The 20373-nt window shown below is 44.8% G+C and overlaps 1 protein-coding gene across 1 annotated transcript in view; it reads right to left on the bottom strand.

Moving 5' to 3' along the window:
* The window catches only part of agbl4 (AGBL carboxypeptidase 4), a 250051-nt gene that overhangs the window by 137372 nt on the left and 92306 nt on the right, over positions 1-20373 (bottom strand). Inside the window, exon 4 of the mRNA XM_071920501.2 lies at positions 16039-16133. Within this exon, the coding sequence (XP_071776602.1) occupies positions 16039-16133 (95 nt within the window). The remainder of the gene's footprint in view (positions 1-16038; positions 16134-20373) is intronic.

The raw sequence follows: 20373 nt of genomic DNA on the forward strand, positions 1-20373 counted from the left end.
AAGTTTGCCTTCCCTACCGGCAGAAGCAGCCACCTCACTGGGGTTTCTTATCTGGAGCTCGACTTAATTACCTGCTTTAATTCTAACATTTTCTAAAATGACCCCTCACCACGATGAGACAAGCTGTTTTAATTAAACAAATGAATACGCCGCTTATCAGGCGGGATCAAAGCTCTCGTTTGTCACAGTAACAGTTAAGGATGCCGCTGATGATCACGTTATCTGGGACTTAGCCAGGGTTTCACCACACACAGAGGAAGCAGCAGCCGATCCTATCTATCTATGTGGTGCTGCTGCAGAGATATGGAAGATTACAAACAGTCCCATTAGATACAGCAGACATGTCCACTTAGTCACATTGTAATCTGATGAGCTTCATAATGTAGCCATGCATTCCTTATTACACTGGTAAAAAGGTTTGTAGCCCAAGGCAGGGAACTCTCTGTTTGAGAGAGAGGAGAGGAGAGGAGAGGAGAGGAGAGGAGAGGAGAGGAGAGGAGAGGAGGAAGGGGACTAAAGCCAGAGAAGAGAAACAAAAAGTAAAAACAAATAAAGAGGACAAAAAAAGAAAGTAAAACCAGAAGTAAAAGAGAGGAAGAAACCAAAAATAGGCTACCAGTCATTCTGAAAGTCATTGACACTGGCCGGTTTGTTTATGGTAGTTATATAACAATATTTTACAGTGTGCAGAGGGTTCCTGTGCAGCGCTGCCTGACCAAACTTAATGGGAGAAGTGTCAGAGAAGCCATTATACCAGCGGGGGCACACACAGCCCTATTACATATGGCTGCTGGCTGCTAATGTGTATTAGCAGGAGACAGAGGAAGCAAGGTGAAGATAAGTGATTTTGCAGTAGCTAGCTAAGTAGGACAAAGGAGGGAGAAGGGGAGGGAGGGAGTTAGGGAGTGTGAGACATAGGAGGGATACTACTACGGCTGATTTGGGACCAGAGTAGCAAAGATATACTTTTGGAGTTACTACCTGATTGCTGTGTCGAGGTGCAGAGAAGCGCAGGATTACAGCCCAGTGCTAAGTTAGAGAGACTGTGCTGTAACTGTAAGGTCACAGGTTCAATCCCTGTGTCTTGTGTAATGTCAAAGTGTTTTTGAGCAAAACTCCTACTGGACCTGCTTGCTCATAAGTTGCTCTGCAGCTAAGTGATACAATTTAATTGAATCTAAATATTATAAAACAAAATGCGATTGCCAGAGCATCTCAAAACACCAACCACTAAAAAAAGGTGACTGCCAGTATTTTCTGTTGGTTAATAATTTAGTCTGGACTGAAGGCTGCTCTTGGCAAAACAAAAAGTGTGGGTATGCTGTGTGCGTGTCTAACAGCAACAAAATTCAAATACACTGGATTTTTCTATTGGGAGGGGCACCTTGCCAAGCCAAAGAATCCCAAATGCACTGAAATAAATATAGAGCAACACGCCTTACTGCCAAACGCATTAGCTTTCGTTCTTCATTTGAGCCACTCGCACAACCACTCTTTTCAAGGGCTCACTGGCCAAGTTTCTCCACTCGACACCGGTGCCGTGAGTGTGTGTTGGTATTAAAGGAGCGAGGAGGCTCCTCGGCGTGGTCTTTGACAGCCCCCTTGAACTCCGCGGGCCTGGTGATAAAGTGGCTTGATGAGCGGGCAATCTCTGTCTGCCAGCTGCTGGTCTGGCCAGGGGAGCTGGGGAGGTGCCAGAGTGAGTGAAGACCCGCTACACACACACACACACACACTTACAGACATGTGAATGTACACTTGCACACACACTCAGTTACTTGTGAATGTACAGTACAACTACATGCCCACATGTCCCATACATGCCCACACACGCGCACATGCATTCACCACACACACACACACACACACACACACACATAAACACACACTCATGAGTTCACACACAAACAGAGGAGGAACGAGGTATTCAGCCACACTTGGTAATCACAGAAGAAGAGAAAACCTTTATTGAAAGCTTTCATCAGGTGTCCACACAAACACAAATGCTTTTACTCGCGCAAGCACCTCATACTGGTCTGCACTCACATCATACAAACACACACACACACACTTACTTGCACTCGGCAAACACGGCTGAGATATAGACATCCAAAGATCTGACACTTCTCTCTTCTCTGACAAATGAGAAGCAGTTAAACTTAAACAGACCCCCCCCCCCACCACCACCACCCCCCTCCTCCTCCTCCTCCTCCTCCTCCTCCCTCAGCAGGGTAGCGAGCCCTCAGGCTGTGACGTCTCATGGCCTTCAGGAGAGATGAAGAGAGAGGTCTATAGCTCTAATTCCCTCTAGAGTAGTCAGTGTGTGTGTGTGTGTGTGTGTGTGTGTGTGTGTTTGGAGTCACTGGACTACACCTCTAACAACACATCCTAAAGCCATGGCACAGACCCACAGAACACGGACCAAACAGACTGACTTTCGCGAGCTAAAGACAATCAAAATGAATGACAGCTAGAGACAGAGAAAGAGAAAAAGAGAGACAGGAGGAAGGAGAGGTAGAAGAGAAGATGAGACATGAGACAAGAGAAAAAAATGTACAGGTTAAGAAAAGAGAAAGAGAAGAGAAGAGAAAAGAAGAGAAGAGGATAAAAGAGAGAAGAGATAAAAAAAAGAAAAGAAATGAGACCAGAAAAGATCATTTAAGAATTTAAGAGAGGAGATAAAAAAAAGAAAAGAAATGAGACCAGAAAAGATAATTTAAGAATTTAAGAGAAGAGAAGAGAAGAGAAGAGAAGACAACACAACACAACACAACACAACACAACACAACACAACACACAGGACAGATGACTCTCCAGCTGAACTTGTCTTGACCCCCAGCCGACACTCAGCCTGGTGGCAGAGCTGTGCTGTAATCAGCATCTGCACTCTGGAGACCACTCCGTCTAAAAAACAACTCCTTACACTTCACTGCCTTGCAGGCTGGACCAGAACAGGACGACCTGCCCATACTGTAGGCTCTCAGGCTAGTGACACTCCTAGACACGCACACACACACACACACACACACACACACACACACACACACACACTCACTGAGGCTGACAATCGCCACAAAGCTCCCAAAATAATAGTATAATAGTGCGATTCGTCTTGTTGTTTTTTGAGACACTTAATATGGCAATTCAATACTGCAATATATTTATTATTCTGTTTTTCCTTCATTTGAATGCAGTAAAAAGAAAGAGAAATAAATGCACTGAAGGCCAAACATCAAGGCCAAAATTGTTTATTCTTGATTATGCCTGACTATGAATAATAGTCTATGAATCAATAGCTAATTAAAGTTCAAGCCCTTTCAGGCCTTCAACCACTCACTGGACCAGGTGTTCCTTAATCAATTTCAAGAGCATTATAACACATACATTATTGACACTCACTGTATTATGAAATATTTTTCATTTCCATGTCCACCTATTTTACAGGCTATTGAACGTTGAATTATTTTGTTAAAATGAGAAAATAAGTTAAAAATGACTAAAATTATACAGCTTTGTTCATTATTATTATTAAAAATAATTGTCTACCTACTTTTGAAACATACCATTTGGTGGATGCTTTTATCCAAATTTCCTTACAGTACCATACATTTTCAATATGGCTGGACCCCCAGTGGGAATCAAACCCCTCAGCTTGGCAGTGTAAAGGCAGTGCTACACCCATTTTGCTACAGGACCACATTATATCAGACTTTGTCCTTATCCCCACACAGCTTTGAACCCTCCATCCATTATTTGTACTCCAAACACCTTACCCTCCTTCTGAAGCAGCTGTCATCCACCAGCCCAAAATCATCAATGCCTATTAGGCTGCCACCATTACCCATAAACTGATGGCCATTTGTTTGCTTATTCCTCTCAAAAATTGCCCTGACAACAGTTGCCGCAGCGCCCATGGCTATCAGTCCTCCAATTACTCTAAACTTACCCAACCCTAAACACTTAGGCTAAATGTCTAAAATGACAGATGCAGATGAAAAGATGATATCCACATAACCTAAAGTCTCACATTTCTGTGCAGGATGTCACCTTTAAGCCTACTTTTTGGATTTTCTTCCAGATGTCTGAGGTGAGATATGTGAGGGATAACAGCAGTGTGAATCCTAATCTTTGCTCCATGCATATTCAGATGTCATCAGCTTGTGGATCTTAACTAGATTAGAGGTTTGTGTGTTGACATTCAATGCTCTCGCCTTCGGGATGCGCCGGAGATTGTTCTCAAACCAAGCGAGGAGCTTGCTGTCTGATTGCGCGGACATGTCAGCTGATAATTCAGGAAGTAGAATCAACATGAGTAGATTGGACGGCATTGTTCGCTAAATGACAGGATCTGTCTCCCTCTCCGCCTCCTTAATTATCTTCCTCGGTTATAATTACACGTGTGAAGGTCCAGAGGACAATCACTGTTGTGTTGTGATGTCTGCTAGCTGAAGTCAGATGAGATAGGCAGGAGATACTGTAGAGACCGACATTGGCTGTTAATGAAGGTTACTGTCTGCTGTCCCAAAATCACAGGCATTAATTATGAGAATTATGCAAAATTTGCATAAATCATTCACTGTCATTGCATTTGATTAACAGAACAATGCATGTTCTACTGAGCTAATGTACAAAGCAGCTTCATTAAAATGACTGCATAACAAAATATGAAAATGCTACAATACGATTGTGTTACGACACAATGCTATAAATTAACAATCCATCACAATGTTGCAAACTTGTCCTTTAGTTGAGGATAATTGTTCCTCAAAACCCACAATATTACCAGCTATAAACAGCTGACAGTTAGGACACACCAGAGGCTTTCATTAAGAATAGCAGTAACTGAGAGCAGAGAGTGACCTGGGGGTTCTTAAGCAGTCTTGTAATTCTCTCTTAATGAAGCCGATGAATAAATGATTTGAGGCGCTGTGCATGAGGAGTCTGATCCCCCGTCAGCTTGTCTCTGTGGGGTTAGGAGGAACCTCAGGGGAGTCCCCCCTTCTCCTCCCTCGCTCCACCTCCTCCTCCCCTATCCTTTAACCCCCACTTTTTTTTTGCAGCTATTCCTCCGCCTCCATCCATTCCTCCATCCTCCTCACCTTCCGCCCTTCTCCCTCCTCCCCCACCCCCTCTCTCCCCATCCCTCTCCCCCAAACTGTCTGTGTCCCTAATCGCGGCTAAAACATCTTCTCCAAGACTGTGGGAGTTGGCAGATAGTGAAGGCCACCGTCAGACTCTGACTGACTCATCCCATCATAAACAACTGGCGGGTGTGGTGGCATGCTGGCAGCCCCCCAATTTCACACACGCTCACTTTGACGGGTCATTTTTTTATGTTGCTGATTGTTATTTTCCCTGTTATTGTTTTCCTTCCCCATGACTTCAGATGGGGGGCTAAAAGTGCAACTCTGTGTCCTCTTTGAGACCAGGCAATCTTACTCTCTGGGCCAGAAAACAAAGATGACAGTAATAAAAAGGAGAACCAATTGCTTTTTCATTTCATTTCCACTGGGAAATCAGGCTGAGGGAGGAATAAAGGGGCTATAATAATAAAGTTTAAGAGGAAGGGCCTGTGGCTTTCCATTCCCTAAGTAAACCACAAGCAGTAGTGTGGACGGTGCAGCAGCTCAGGGTCATCCACATTATTGGAGGAGAGGCAAGAGGAGGTGGGGCAAGGGGCAGGAGCTGGGGAGCACAAGCAGTAAGACTTCAGCTCAGGGGTATAAGAGGAGTGCCAAGAAACACAGTATGGAGAAATACTGCAGTAACTGTGTGGTCTGGGAAAATTCAACCTGCTTCTTCTTTCCCTATTTTAAGAAGCCTGTACCTATCAAGTATTTTCTTCTGTATCAAGCAGAAGGACGGGACCAAGAAGTGAGGAGAAGAGACAGAGGAGAGAAGATCCGGGTGGGATTTACTCCTAGGCCAGGCACAGAATTCAGGTTAGCTATAAGGGTCTGAAACTCAACGCAAAAGCGGATGCAAGTAGTTAACATAATTCTACTTAACCGGAGTGTTTTTTTAACAGTGCATCATTTCTATGCCGCGGCATCGTTATATTGCTCATTATAGTGGCACATAGTGCAGCTATCGCTGCATGAACATCCGAGTTAATGGGCCACAATAAAGACACCACTGTCTTCATTTTATGGCTGAGTATTTCTAATGGCCTACTTGGCTTCCTCGCCCGCTCTCTCAAAGGAGCCATCTAGGTCTCTTTAAGACCTTTGATATTCTCAGCACACTCTTTCCTCCTGGCCCACGTCTCCCTCCATCCATTCTTCTACCCTTCCTCACTCCCACCCCTCCCTCTGTGCCTGACAGCTAGAGGCAGCCCGCGGTAGCCCAGGGCCTTTCCTGTGCCTTTAGTTTCATTAGCGGGCCCCAGATGCTTAGCTGCTTACCAAATTACGAAGGGCCAAAGCCAACCGCCTCCAGATGGGACCCATCTATATTCAGATGAGCTGTTTCCTCACGTTCAGAGCAATCCCACCCTGTTGTCCTACAGTGTCGTCGACAAACACAAACACACGCGGGCGCAAACAGGTGTGCGCACGCACGGTGGAGAACATGTGTGCACCCAGAGCCACACATGCAAATAGACACACACACACACACACACACATACACAACACACAGATGTGCGCACATACACACATACACACACACACATACACAAATACATTCTTTAATCTCTAACAGGAGTGGTATACTAATCCTAACCCTGAACCTATTTATATTCAGTCCAAATCAAACAGTAATCTGCGATAGAGAAAAAACAAGGCATTCTCTGCTCGAATTGTTAATTAGAACACATAAAACACAAGTCTTTGCTTAAAAAGTAAAATGTTTTTATATAATGTACATAACATTCCATGAGGGGAGAACAAACCATAATCATAGTTATTTCTTTTGCAAATAACACTAGCATCTCCCAGTGTTTCTGATGGTATTACTGTATGTTACCTGGACAGATAATCAACCCAGCTCACACAGAATGAGAGTAAATAATCATTATTCTATCAACTTCTCATCTCTCCTCGCTGTCTCTTTCCCTTTCCTTTTCTCTCTATATTTTTCCTCTCTCTCTAACTCCAACTCTGCTGCAGTAATTAAATCACAGTTGTGAGTTTTGAGACAGTCCAATCCCCCAAACTTCACACTCCATTTCACCCCTCACATCTCTGACACACAGACCCGTTGGAGCAAGACCTAGAGAATACCCATTTAAATACAAAGTCACACCAGCAACACATCGATGGAAGTGTCTCGACAAAAAATACACAGCGAAACCATACTGTGCACAGATCTATTGATTGTATTTGGATGCGCGGACAACGCAATAGTGGAGGATGCTCAAATGACAACTAACTAAAATAGAGGTCTGCGGAGAGTTAGTAGAGGTTACTGTAAGTGACATACAGGCAGAGATATAAGAAAGTGTGTGTGTGTGTGTGTGTGTGTACATGTGTGTGTCTGTGTCTGGGCACATTCACACTCAGAGAGAGAGTGAGAGAGAGAGAGTTTATGTATCAATGAGAGCAGGACGAGAGAGTCATTGAGGAGAAGCGAATGCAATTAGGGGACGAGTAGGATTTCTTCAAGGATCCATCTTCAAAAGAGGGAGGAAAATGGTATGCGGGCCTGCCAGCTGCAGATACTAGCTCTGCTGAAGCATCTGTGAAGCTGGAACCCCCTCCGTACCACTGTTGACTTAGCTGAGCCGTTTGAATTCACCACACTCCCTGACATACCAGAGAGAGAGAGAGGGGGAGAGAGAGGGAGGGGGAGAGAGAGAGAGAGAGAGAGAGAGAGAGAGAGAGAGAGAGAGAGAGAGAGAGATTCCTGTGTTGCGCAGAATGCAGATATCAACCAGGCCTTCACAGTGCCCTAATGTGTCCCGTCAGCGCCTGACAGCATGGCTTTGTGGAATCGCTGAGATACCCATAATCCTTTAGCTGGGGTCAGGGGGTCAACTCGCCACCGTGCTGAGCACACCCAATAAGCTTCGAAGAACCTATAGCCAAGCATCAACACCCCAAACCCCTCGCGCTATTCTGCACAGCATGCAGGCTCGGCTGCTATATATGCAATGCAAATCCAGCGCGGGGCGAGGAGCCCGTGTGTATAGAAAAACTTTAGGAAGCGCTATCGAAAGATTTGTCTTGTGTCACGCCCGGCTTACTACCACAAAACATTTTGCAATGTTCGTGAGATCGGGCTGCAGGAACAAAGAGAGGTGAGGGAGAAAAGAGAAGGCTTCCGCCTACAATGCTAAAAGCAGTCACTGACTTACAGTACAGTAATCAGGGGACTGTTGGCTGCAGAAAAACTGCAACGCCTCACCTAGTTCATTATAAGATGACACAACCAATTTGTACCTCTGCCTGCTGCAATCTACCAAATCTCCCCTGACAAAAGCATTTAGATTAGAGCGCTTTTCAGGGAGGGCTGCGCTGACACGCGTACCCAGCCTCTAAAAGGGGAAAATGAAGTGGCTTTTTAATTCTCCTCCAGGCAAACATAAAACTGTCCAGGTAAGTCATTTGTGGGTTGAATGGAGAGCCAGGAGCAAGCTGCCTCTCTGCCGCAATACCCCTCGCTCTTTCTCCCTCTTTCTGCTCTCTTTCTCTCTCTCTGCAGGCAAATGTGCACGCCCGCACGCACACGCACAGAGACACACACACACACACACACCCTTATCCTCATCTAGAAGATTATTAATCTATTTGTTACATTTTGTCCCATTATTTCTCCCATATAATCCTCTTTCACTTCCTCTGGCAGCATGCTAATGAGTTTCTGTGAACAAGGAAGCTGCGCGTGCTGTAGATGTTTCTGATTGGCGCTCCTCCCTCTTTCTCTCTCTCTCTCTCCATCTATCTCTCTCTCTCCGATTTGTCCTGATGGCGTACACAGGAGAATAAAGACTCCCAGATGGAATGGGAAAGTGGAAATGGAGAGAGGTGCCATTTCATCTAATAAAATAGAGCTTTGTAATCACTTTCCCCTCACAAATCTTTAAAGTCGACTAGAGCAAGGTGGAAATGGAAGTAATTGCCCCTAGGGTTGTCACGATACTAGAATTTCTAACTTCGATACAATACCCAGGAAAATATCGATATGCGATACCATTTTCGATACCACGGGGGAAAAAAAATAATTTTCAATCTTTTTGTTGTTTGTTGTTTTCACGTTAAAATGTAATTTTAACATGAAAACAATATTTTAAAGTTGTCTGAGATCAAACAACACATTTTTGATTGACAGGTGTCGATCGCCGTCATGATTTGCTCTTTTTTATTGAGGGGAGTGAGTTTATACTGCACAAGCATGTGAAACCTGAAGCCTCCTGGCCTCTGCAGTATAGACTGTTGATGACGTTAGCTAGCTCTGTAGCTAACGTTTGGTTTGCTAGCTAAACTAAAACGGATGATGTGCAGGGAACATTAACGTTTATGATAAATATTTAATGCTTCAGTGATGTTGAAACGGGAGCTTTTGCTAACCTCTCAAAATTATTTATATAGACTGGCGTGTCGGTCCTTAAGGTGCTTCGCCAAGTTTGACTTGTTACCCCCCTTCGTCGGCACCACTCTGTAGCACTGTTTGCTGACTGAGGCAACAACCCAGCTGACTGCTACTAGTGAGGGGAGGGGCTGTGGGCAGCGGTGCAGGGTGTGTGTGTGTGTGTGTGTGTGTGTGTGTGTGTGTGTGTGTGTGTGTGTGTGGCTAGTGGAGGCGGAGAAATAATATGTTTGATTTTTCATTAAGAGAAAGCACTGCTGGTATCGATACTGTTGCAAATGAGTATTGTATCCGTTTCAAATTTTCAGTATCGATACTTATCGAAGTATCGATACTTTTGACAACCCTAACTGCCCCGCAACATGAACACTGCTTCAGATTTTGGCTGGTGTCACCAAACTCTTTTCGCAGCTACATCAAGTATTCTCCCCTTCTTCCAAATATTCACTTAGATTTATAGCTCTCTCCATTTCCTCTCTGCGGGTGAACTGGTGACAGACAATTAGGTGCGTGTGTGTCTCTCACGCTCTCCTGTGCTTGGTTTTTATTAAAAGATTTTGTCCATCTCCCTTATCGCGCAGACAATGTTGACGGAGAGGGAGCATCATATATTCCGCGTTTTTTAATCTAAAAATCTTATATGAAATCCATAGACTGTCAAATGATTTCTACGGCTCCCGCTACAAAATGGGGTTGAGGGCGAGGAGACAACACAGAATATAGCCTCTTTTTTAAATTAAACACACGGGCAACCAAGCAGAGAAATAGACTGCAGACACAGTATAGGTGTAGAAAGAATTATGGTAAACACAAATTACTATTAACATTCTGGTGAAGCTTGAGAGGTATGGGTGTGAAAATGTAGTAAAGCTAGTCCAGCCTCTTGAGGGAGAGATGGATCTAAAAGTTGCTGCATGTGTTAAAGCCTTGCCTGAATATCCATTCCATCCTTTAGCTTCAGGCCCAAGAATTATGACCACAGGGAGATGAGGAGAGGGGGAAGCAGGCGAGAGAAAACACATAGGTACTAAATACCAGAAGGAATCGGTGGCAATATAAGTCAACAGCTACATGGGGAATTTATTCATTTCAATATATTGTGCTCTTCTACTAAACACGCAACTTACACATTCTACCATACCACTGAGACACTTGTGGAAAATAATCTATGTTACCTCCCAAAGACTCTATATAGGTGCCATTTGTCTTACAGTAGCATGTCAGAGGGTAGCCGGAAGGGAACATGCACATTACTGTTTACATTTTCCATTGTGTGTATACTTGGATGTGTGTGAGTGCATGTGTATGTGTGTGTGTGTTAGGCTCAGGGGACAGGGAGTAGGGTGGTGGTAGTAATGGCTGGGACGGGGGGCAATGGGTGTTCTCAAATAGCAAAATGGGGGCCGCTTGACGTTTTTATGAAGCGCGTCTGTTTGGAAATGAATCGTTAGTCTCGGTTTTATTGCTCAAATTACCCGAGCCGGTCCTTGTCCTGTTTGCCCTTAATTAACAAGCATTCAATTCCCCTATTAATTAGCACAAGCTATTAGCTATTTTACATCACTCTTCATTTGTCGACAATTAAAAGGTCTATTATTAAAAGGCATGCCACATGGTTAATTGTGCGAGTGGCTCAGCGGCACGGGGAGAGAGGGAAGAAACTGCAGGAGACTTGCAGAACATGGGGAGGAGTAAAAGATGGTCCGGTCTCCCACAACCTTTACGGTCTGTCTGTCTCCAATTCTCTGCCTGACGCTCTTGTCCTCAAGAGAGAAACCACCCCTCTCAAGATTGTGTCACACACTCCCTGGGTTTAGACCCAGACAGCCCGGCTCAGCAGTGCGGCTACTACAGGATGGGGGTGTGGTTCTGGATAAAAGGGTTCTTTATAGGACTGAAGGGCCTGAGTGCAATTGCTGTACTACTGTAGAAAAAACCCAGTATTAACAGGACCTATGGGTGCAAAATAGGTATGGCTGGTATCCTAAAACCTTTGTACTCTTTGTACTCGTGTTTCTTCTACAACTACAAATCAGAATCACTTTAAACAACAAGTACAACAAATGTACAGGAGTTTGTCTCTGTGACATCGATGTAGAGTGGGAGATTGAGATCAAGTGATTTGTTTTTACAAATTCCCTTCGCAATCATTAACAGGACTGAAACTCAAGCGTCAGTTTTGTTATTCATTCTGCCTTACAGCTGAGCAAGATATTCATCAGCTGAGAGAAAGAGCCAGTTGGGTTGATAATGTATGGGGGAATCCCACAAGAGAGGACACAGAGAAGAAGAGGAGACACTGGAACAACGGGGCGAAAAAATAAATAAAAGAAAGGACAGTGAAAGACAGAACAAAAAGGTGGTCAGAAATAGTACCAAGCACAAAAATAAAACAGGGAAAGAAAGTGAAAAATAAGAGAGGAGAGAAAGAGGACAGAGGGAAAGAACAGAAGAGGACAAACAGGCAGGGAGGGGAGTTTTCGGGAGAAGAGGCAGTAAATAGAGACAGAGGTGAGAGAGGAGAGACACACGGAGCATTGGAGGATGGCCTTTCTGCTTCCCACACCCTGCCTCACCTCGCCCACCCCACAACATCCCCCACCCCACCCCACCCCACCCCACCCGCCCTCTGCCAGGGCTTAACAAGTGGCGAGGGAAGCAGGCAGGCAAGAGCTGTGCTGATTGACAGAACAATTACTGCTAACATGCACCCTGATGGAGCTGCAGACATCTCCAAATAGAATTTCACTATGCTGTTGCATCACACGCTTACAGGAAGGATTTTGGTAGAAAAGCAAAATTGCCCCAACTGACTGACTGACTGGCTGACTGACTGGCTGGCTGACTGGCTGGCTGGCTGACTGGCACGACTGCTTGAAAAGCACTTCTGTTTTTTGTTGCCTTCCACGAAAAAGGAGAAAAGGCATTTACCCTTGATCAAGGTTGGCTGGTTCTAACTTTAGAAGCAATGTTTGGCAACCCGTTTCCTCCAGTTCTGACTGTTCATCTGTTTGCTCAGTTAGAGGTGTAGCTATTTTTACCCACGGGCGCCTACTGACTGATGAAGAAGTGTTATGTTAATTAAAAGAGACACCAGAACACATTACAATACACTATATATCCCAAATCTAATAAGATAGAAATTATATGTTTATTTAACATTGTAGGTAAACTGTGATGATGGAAAATTAAACATGTGATACTGGTGTGTGGGATTTGTGAGTGTTTGATTTGTCTTTCATCTGATTTATTTGACAGCTTACACATACATATTAAGCATAGATGAAGTCATTGAGGAGGAGTTAATTGCGCTGTGGTCTTCATGATGCACAGATAGTAAGGCAGGTTTGGTGTAATGCATTTTAAATCAGCAACAGTGTAATGATGTGTAAAGTTAAAAAAAAAAAGCCTTCCCCTTTTATGAAGACATTAAATGTCTTCTGCTGCTGCCATACTGCGTTCTCTCCTTCCCCTCCTCTCCACACGAGAGCCTATATGTAGCATCTGCTGGTTGATGCAGTCAGTCCCATGCAACATCCCGGCCATTACCCCCACCCCGCCGCACCCCGGCCTGCACCGGCTGCATTACACCACGCTCTCTGACTTTCTAATTAGCTTAGCTCAGAAAATAAGGATGCTGGGCAATTCTTTGCTCTAGCAGTCTAACAAATAGCAGACAACAGGGAGTCTGGTTGGCACCTAGTGTCGCCAAGAGGGCCATTCTCTTCGACAGACTAGTACAAGAAAATATGGTTTTCTCCCTATCCTCTCTCATACACTCTGTCTGCACCCCCCTCTCTCTCACTCCCTCGCCTTTTTTTTCACACTCTGAGCTGCTATGTAATGGTATGTGCCTGTAAGTCAGTGGAAATTAATACACCATCATGAGAGCCAGTTTAATTTCAAGGACTTCATAATTTGGGAGTAAACACTAAGTAATGAATATGAAGCATTAGCTGATGTGAGACAGGAAATCACAGACAGGAACCAGGTTTGCCTTCGTTCTACAGCTTCTCAACTACGCAGCACTAATTAAATGAGGTTATTTATCCATTGATCAATCCATCACAATCATTTATTGTTCATCTGCAATTCCTTTTATGACGTCCACGAGACAAATAGATATATATGCAACCCTGTATAGGACAAAGTCTTAATGTGCACAGCGTACAGTACATAGTACAACCTTCATAGATATTTCTTCTCTCTGCTCATGTTCTGAGGAAATCAAAGCCATCATTCATCCATCCATCTCACGTCCCACAAAGCATTGTAATCCTGTTTAATTCATTTATCAGCAGACATGTAACCTGTAGCTGTCTCCAAATAACAGAGGATAAATACAGTACTGTGTCTGCTCTGATGTGTCCGGCACCAGGAGCGAGAAGCTAGAGGAGGCATGGAAGGAGGGAAGGAGAAAGGGCTGTAGGAAGGGATGGAGGATAGATCCCTCCACCTGTAGCAGTGAAAGCCCTGCAGGACTGTAATCTGCCAGCTGTCTCTCACAGGGACGCCCAGCCTAGCCGAAGCCGGCCAAGCCCAGCAGCCTCCAGCACCAAACCATGCTAGAGCCCCAGGACATAGGGCACCTGCACGGGGAGATAAAGGCTTCAACTCCTGGGCTAATACTGACGATTCTTCTGATAAATACAGAGGGGGGGAGGCAATTTATTCTCACTCGCTCTCGCTCTCGTTCTCTCTCCCCTGTCTACCTGTCTCAGTAATCTCTCTTTCTTGTATTTTCTCTGTTTTTCTTTCTCTCTCCTCTTTCTCCCTGTCTGTTTCTCTCTCTGTAAGTCTCTCTCTCGCGCTCTCCTTCTATCTCTCTCTCTCTCTGTACCTTCTTTATCCTCTCCTGTGTGTGTTTGGATCAGACAGGCGAGGCTCTCCACACTCTGCCTTTTTATTTATTCCATATCTGTAACTGTCAAAAAGAAGATTGCTACTTTAGGAGCTGCCTGTGCTTTGTTGTGCTGATGGAAAGTCAAATAGAGGAGGTTGTGTTAAAAGCATCTTGACCACTTTGTGGGGACACAAACAATGTCAGCCGTGGTGTCGGAAGCCTCAGACAGTTGAAAATGGCTCTACAAGTGCATGGGAAGCAGCCCCAGATGCATCTTAGATGGCACAGTGGTGAGAGGAGTGGTTGAAACAGTATTAGCCTGGGGAGGTAAATGGAGCCGGGCTTCAGCCACGTTACCCCCCGCTGTGTCTGTCACTTAAATACCTATTTATGAGAGCTTACTAAAACATAAACATGGCCAGCGCTGCATGATTAGTGTATTAAAACAGCTTTGGGATCTAAAAGACCCAACAAGGCTCCTGCTGAGAATACCACCAAGATTATGCCAAATGAGAAGTCAAGACCAGTCAGAAAATGGCATTTTTCAACAAGTGGGATAATTACACCTGGAAAAAGATGCCTATTGAATTGCCATTACACAAAACTGATACCCGCATTTAAAAAAATAGGGATATAACTTTCTTTTGTGTTGCTGACTATAGAGTAACTTAATGTTTATTACACTGCAATTACATTCACCTGAGAAATAATTACGCACCAATTTCAAAGCAATCACCTTGCTGGACATTCATACAACTTTAAACAGGACGAGACAAACAGGTAACGGTTCTGGCACAGCGACACAAGTCATATCTCCATTAGCAGCATCGAGAAACTCTGAGTGCAAAGTTGCGACTGCAGCACATGCCGTCAAAACTGAGTGAAACTGAGCAAACGAGGAAGTGAGCTGAGCTGCATCATGTTGCATTGTGCTGTATCGTAGACAGCAGTTCATCTTTCCTGTCTACCGTGTCGTGCCCATTGTCTCTTCCCATTAGCCTGCGCCCGGCGTGCTACGGCACGGTCGGTGCGGGCGCTAGGCTGGCAGACGCAGACAGCTCAGGGTGGCAGATGCCTGGCATTCCTGCGGATGCCCTCCATCAGCTGATGACAGATGTCAGGGCTCCTCTTGGACGGCCACACTTCATCACGCCACCCTGTTCTCCCTCCTCGCCCCACTGCATACACCAGCCTGCCTGGCAGACGCCGCACCCAACCCCACTGCACCAGCCCCGTTCCTTCCTGCCACACCTATTCATGCACACACACACACCTCTGCATCCGTCAGTCAGCCGTTATTACCTCAGACAGCCGTCATGCCGGCAACCAACGGATCACATGCTAATGGGCCCAGACGCATCCACTCTGGAAATCTAAAGCATCAGTCTTTAGGGTGCATGTGTGTACGTGTGTGTGTGTGTGTGTGTGTGTGTGTGTGTGCGTGTGTGTGTCTGTTGTTGGGCAGACAAGCAAACTTCTTCAAAGTCGGGGAGAAGCTTTAAATACTTTGGTAGTATTACAGTGACCACAATGTGGACTCAGGTTTCACAGATGAGATGACGTTATTATACAGCTTGCATTGTAAAGTATAGAGCAGCGAGCACAGAAATATAAAGCTGATGTTTTTGTTATGGCTATTGGTGCTGATGTTGTTACTGTCCACCTACCATTTAGGCCTGCTGGTCGACTTGACTACAGGAGACATGCCATCTCTGTACAGGCTCTTGGTCTTGGAGAAGTTGACCACGTTGAAAATGACCCTCTGAAAGACAAACATTAACATTAGATTCTAGTAGACAGATTCCAGCTAAACATGGAATTGGAAAGCAGTAAAGACACATCATATAAGAGTCCAGTGAGACTGACTCTGATGATGAGGCAGTAACATGAAAACCTGATGAAACATAATAAAAGCTGCAAATTGATCCATGACCTAGAATCATTTTCTCCTCCTGAAAAAGATAAACCCAGCAACTGTGGGAGAAGCCAGGAGAGAGGTGCAAGATACCACCGCCGCCATTAACACCAGCAGCACAACAAAATCATGACACGTTATCAGTACAGTGAAGAGATAAGGCAGCTTTAATGTCCCTCAGATGATCCCATGAAGCTGTAACAAAGTTCCAGATAAAAGGCAACAGCTCTGGGGAGCACCAGCCTCTAATCCGGGAGGACATTATGGTTGTCCCCAGAGGGATGCTGCCTGGCCCAAACCAATGATGAGCCTGGCCGGGAGCAGGGAGGACAACCATGGTGGCTGGCTTTCCACCTCGCTTGGCCCAAGGACAAAGCATCCTTCCTTGGCTAAAATACTGGGGGACTGCCCCTCCTTCCTCCCACCTCCAGGATCCATGATTAGGATCAGGAGGAGTGAGAAAATGTGGAGAGAGAAACGAATAAATATATAAAAAAGTCAAATGAATGGCGATGGTAATACTGCGGTGCGGTAAATGAATCCTATTGATGGAGCATATCAAATTACCAACTAACTCCAGGTGGTGGAAGTTAACTGGGTGCTACTGAAATCCTATTACAGACTCCCCACCCTCCTCTCCCTCCTTCCCTTTCTCCTCTCCCTCCCCCTCATCCCTTTCTCCCTCCTTTCTCCTTCCTAGCATCAGAGGAGTGGGGATTGCGGATTGTGGCAGGCTGATTCAGACTTAGGTAAAATGACATCTAACTGATGTTGAGACTGGCAGCGGGCTCCTGTAGCGGGGAGATAAGACCATTGCTGCTGGCATTTCAATTACACTTTACTGCCCCGCACATCTGTTGCAAGAGCTACTTTTCAGCCTTTTCCCCTCAGGCAAATACAGCCTTATTCTCTCCACTGGCTTACTCTGACTGCACAGCCTCTTTCTTCATTCTTTATCCACAACAAATTCAGATTGTCTTCTTCCTTAGCTTGGCCGTGCCCACTGTTTGTAATCTATTTGTTAGGCCTGTTTAACTCAGAGGGGGCTGAGACTGGACAGAAGACAGATGACAGAGATACAGGCACGGGGAAGAGAGAAAGTAGGCAGATAGACGCACAGCTAGATAGGCACACAAAGCAAAGGGTGGGGGAGAGGCAAGCGGAGAGAAAGGTAGCTAGGTAGACAGACAGAGAGACAGACAGCCGGACAGACAGACAGATAATCACGCAAACAGAGATAAAGATGGGTGGGAGACAGAGAAAGGGAAAGGTACTGTAGGTATAGGGCAGGAAAATAAACAGGGCCCTATTGGCTGGGTGGACAGGTGCAGGGAGGCAGGCAGGTGGGCTGGTAGGTCGTGAGGAAGGCACACAGCATGCAGAGGTCTCCGTCTCCCTCTGTGGCTCTCCGATTTCACTGAAGCCAAAGTGAATAAAAGAGAATCCTTTCCTCCTGTGACTAAACGCCGGATCAAAAAGTCAGTCTTTCACAAACAAGACAACACAGTGAGATGGAAGATAATGCAGAGAAGCTCAATAGCAAGGTAGGAAAGCCTTGGAAGAGTTACTAACAAGCACAAGTGTTCTGTGGGAGTAACAGACCAGCATGAGGGGAAGCGTATCACCAATTTCACTGTACAAAAGAGAACTGTGCTGTCTTTAGAGTAGTATGAGGTTCATTAGGTGTCTCCCTATTTCCTGCAGGAACTTACCATCATGAAAACTGGCTGGCTCTTAATGTGGTACTACTGCTTTCCACAGTTATCTGAATTGTTCACTGGTAGGCTACATCTATTACCCATGATCAGCCCCTCCTAATCACTATGCATACATATGTGTGTGTGTGTGCTTACATGCGCAAATGTGCAGACACACACGCAACCAGGCAGAGGATTTAATGGATGTGAGCAGGATTGGAGAGTGTTTTATTACATGTGTGTTTTGTGTATGTGTATGTGTGTGTGTGTGTGTGTGTGCGCACTACGGTAAATAATCCATAAGAAACACTGATTTAGACAGTTTTGTAATGGTATGAAAGGAGTATAGAATAGACATTGTTTGCCTATTCTCCTTTTATACCAGTACAAACCTGTCTAAATATTTAGCATTTAGGCAGCATTTTTTCGGTCTCGGTATTCCACCTTCTCCTTACAGAAGATGGCAGTGCTTCAGTGAGTTTTTAGGATCACTGTGTGAAAAACCATGTGTTCTGTCAGTGTTACGCTGCCTAAGTGCCACGGGCATAACAGCTAATGTGTCTCTTTCTCAACAAATGTAAGCTAGCTAACCACTCTTGTTTTGTTGTTGTGCCAGTGAGCTCAGGCAAGCAGATGCAACATGGTTGATACAGCATGATAAAGCCACTTCGTGTACAGCAACTCCTGAGTTGAAATGCCTGTTTTTGCCACTTGAATTTGATCTTTTTCAATAGGCAGACAAGATAAAACGATGACTATTCAACTTTCTCAGTCACATGGTGTTAGTGGCGGTTTGTGGTGCAAATCCAAGAGCTGAAAGCAAAGTATTGCCAGTGACCACCATTAGTTACACTGACATTACCAGAAGACCCAGAAGTTTGTTGAGGTGTATTAAATATGATTAAAACAATGTTACTTTTATGTCTTTAAAAACTGGAATCAATCACTGCTGTTTCACTCTTGTGATTAAATTCACAAAACTGAAACTTGTTAGAGAGAAATCTGCTATTTATGACGGAATTGAAACGCATACCATGGGCATTTTCTAACATAACATGGCATATGGAAAAATTGGAATACTGACTGTGTGTGCAATAAAGTGCCTGAAGGCAGTGTAGGTCACACACACACACACATACACACACACACACACACACACACACACACACACACACACACAGTTTCATAGAATCTAACAAACTGCTGTGGGGCCAATTCTCCAGATCGTTAAAACTTACGCACGCCCAGGACCAATTTGGAAGCCTCTGCATGTGTGTGTGTGTGCATGTGTGTGTGTGTGTGCATGTGTGTGCATGTGTGTGCATGTGTGTGCATGTGTGTGCAGAGCGCTGCCCTGGAAGATTTAATTAGGTTGGGAGCAGTTAGAAGAGATTAACATCCATGCTGTCTGAGCTGTCATGTCGATGGAGCGTGTCAAAGCCCTCCGCCGTCCCCATCACAGCCGAACGGCAGACTGGAACAGGTGTCTCTGTGGTGCCACGACGCACACACACGAGACACACACTTCACACAGTCTCACACACACACACACACACACACAGACATACACATACTAACATCAAACAGACACACAGATGACAGTAAACATCCTTATATACTGCATCAAACAGGAGACAAATTGTTTAAGCTCTGTGTTTTCCAAGACTATTCCTCATGAGATACACTGTCATGTATTTACATGCCTGATGAAGCTAGTATGAAGGCAGTTTATGTAGATCACACCTGTTGAGCCTCCTTTGGCCTACACAGTGTTAGAACATGCAAAACTCAAATGAGCCTTATAGGTGCAAAAAGCAAGATTTTTACTGTCCCAGGGCACAAAACAACCACACAATATATCTGCTGGTGTTTAATAAGGTTGCTGATCAATACCGGTGACTCAAGGATTACTTCACCAGATGCTGAGATTCACCTTCTGGCTCACTCTTTGTTTTGGAACAAATTAAATTAGGCAGGAGGATAAAAGGGTCACTGAACTCACATATCTAAAGCATCTCTGGGATTTTTTGTGCTGCTGATTCCTCGCAAAGTCAATAAATCAAAATCTAGGAATAAAACTTTGCTTCAAGCTAGCTTTTTGAAAATGTTCCCTTTGAAATATATTCTACTGACCACATGATCACTGGAGATTCTGAGTGTTCTGTGAATGTGAATTGTGCATCGGGATTGATTAAAGCACAGAAAATGTTTAGGGGCCAGTCTAAACGACTAATTTCGAACCCCGACCTCTCTGTTAACCTTTAGACAGACTAGCCGGCCAGCCGGCCAGCCAGGGCTTGGCACTAAAATAGCCCTACTGCTGCCACTTCTGGATGGGATTGCATTTAGGGCCAAACATTGTCTTTTGATCTCCATTGATCCAGCGTGTG

This window comes from Centroberyx gerrardi, chromosome 9, assembly GCF_048128805.1.
Source record: "Centroberyx gerrardi isolate f3 chromosome 9, fCenGer3.hap1.cur.20231027, whole genome shotgun sequence".
NCBI lineage: Eukaryota > Metazoa > Chordata > Actinopteri > Beryciformes > Berycidae > Centroberyx > Centroberyx gerrardi.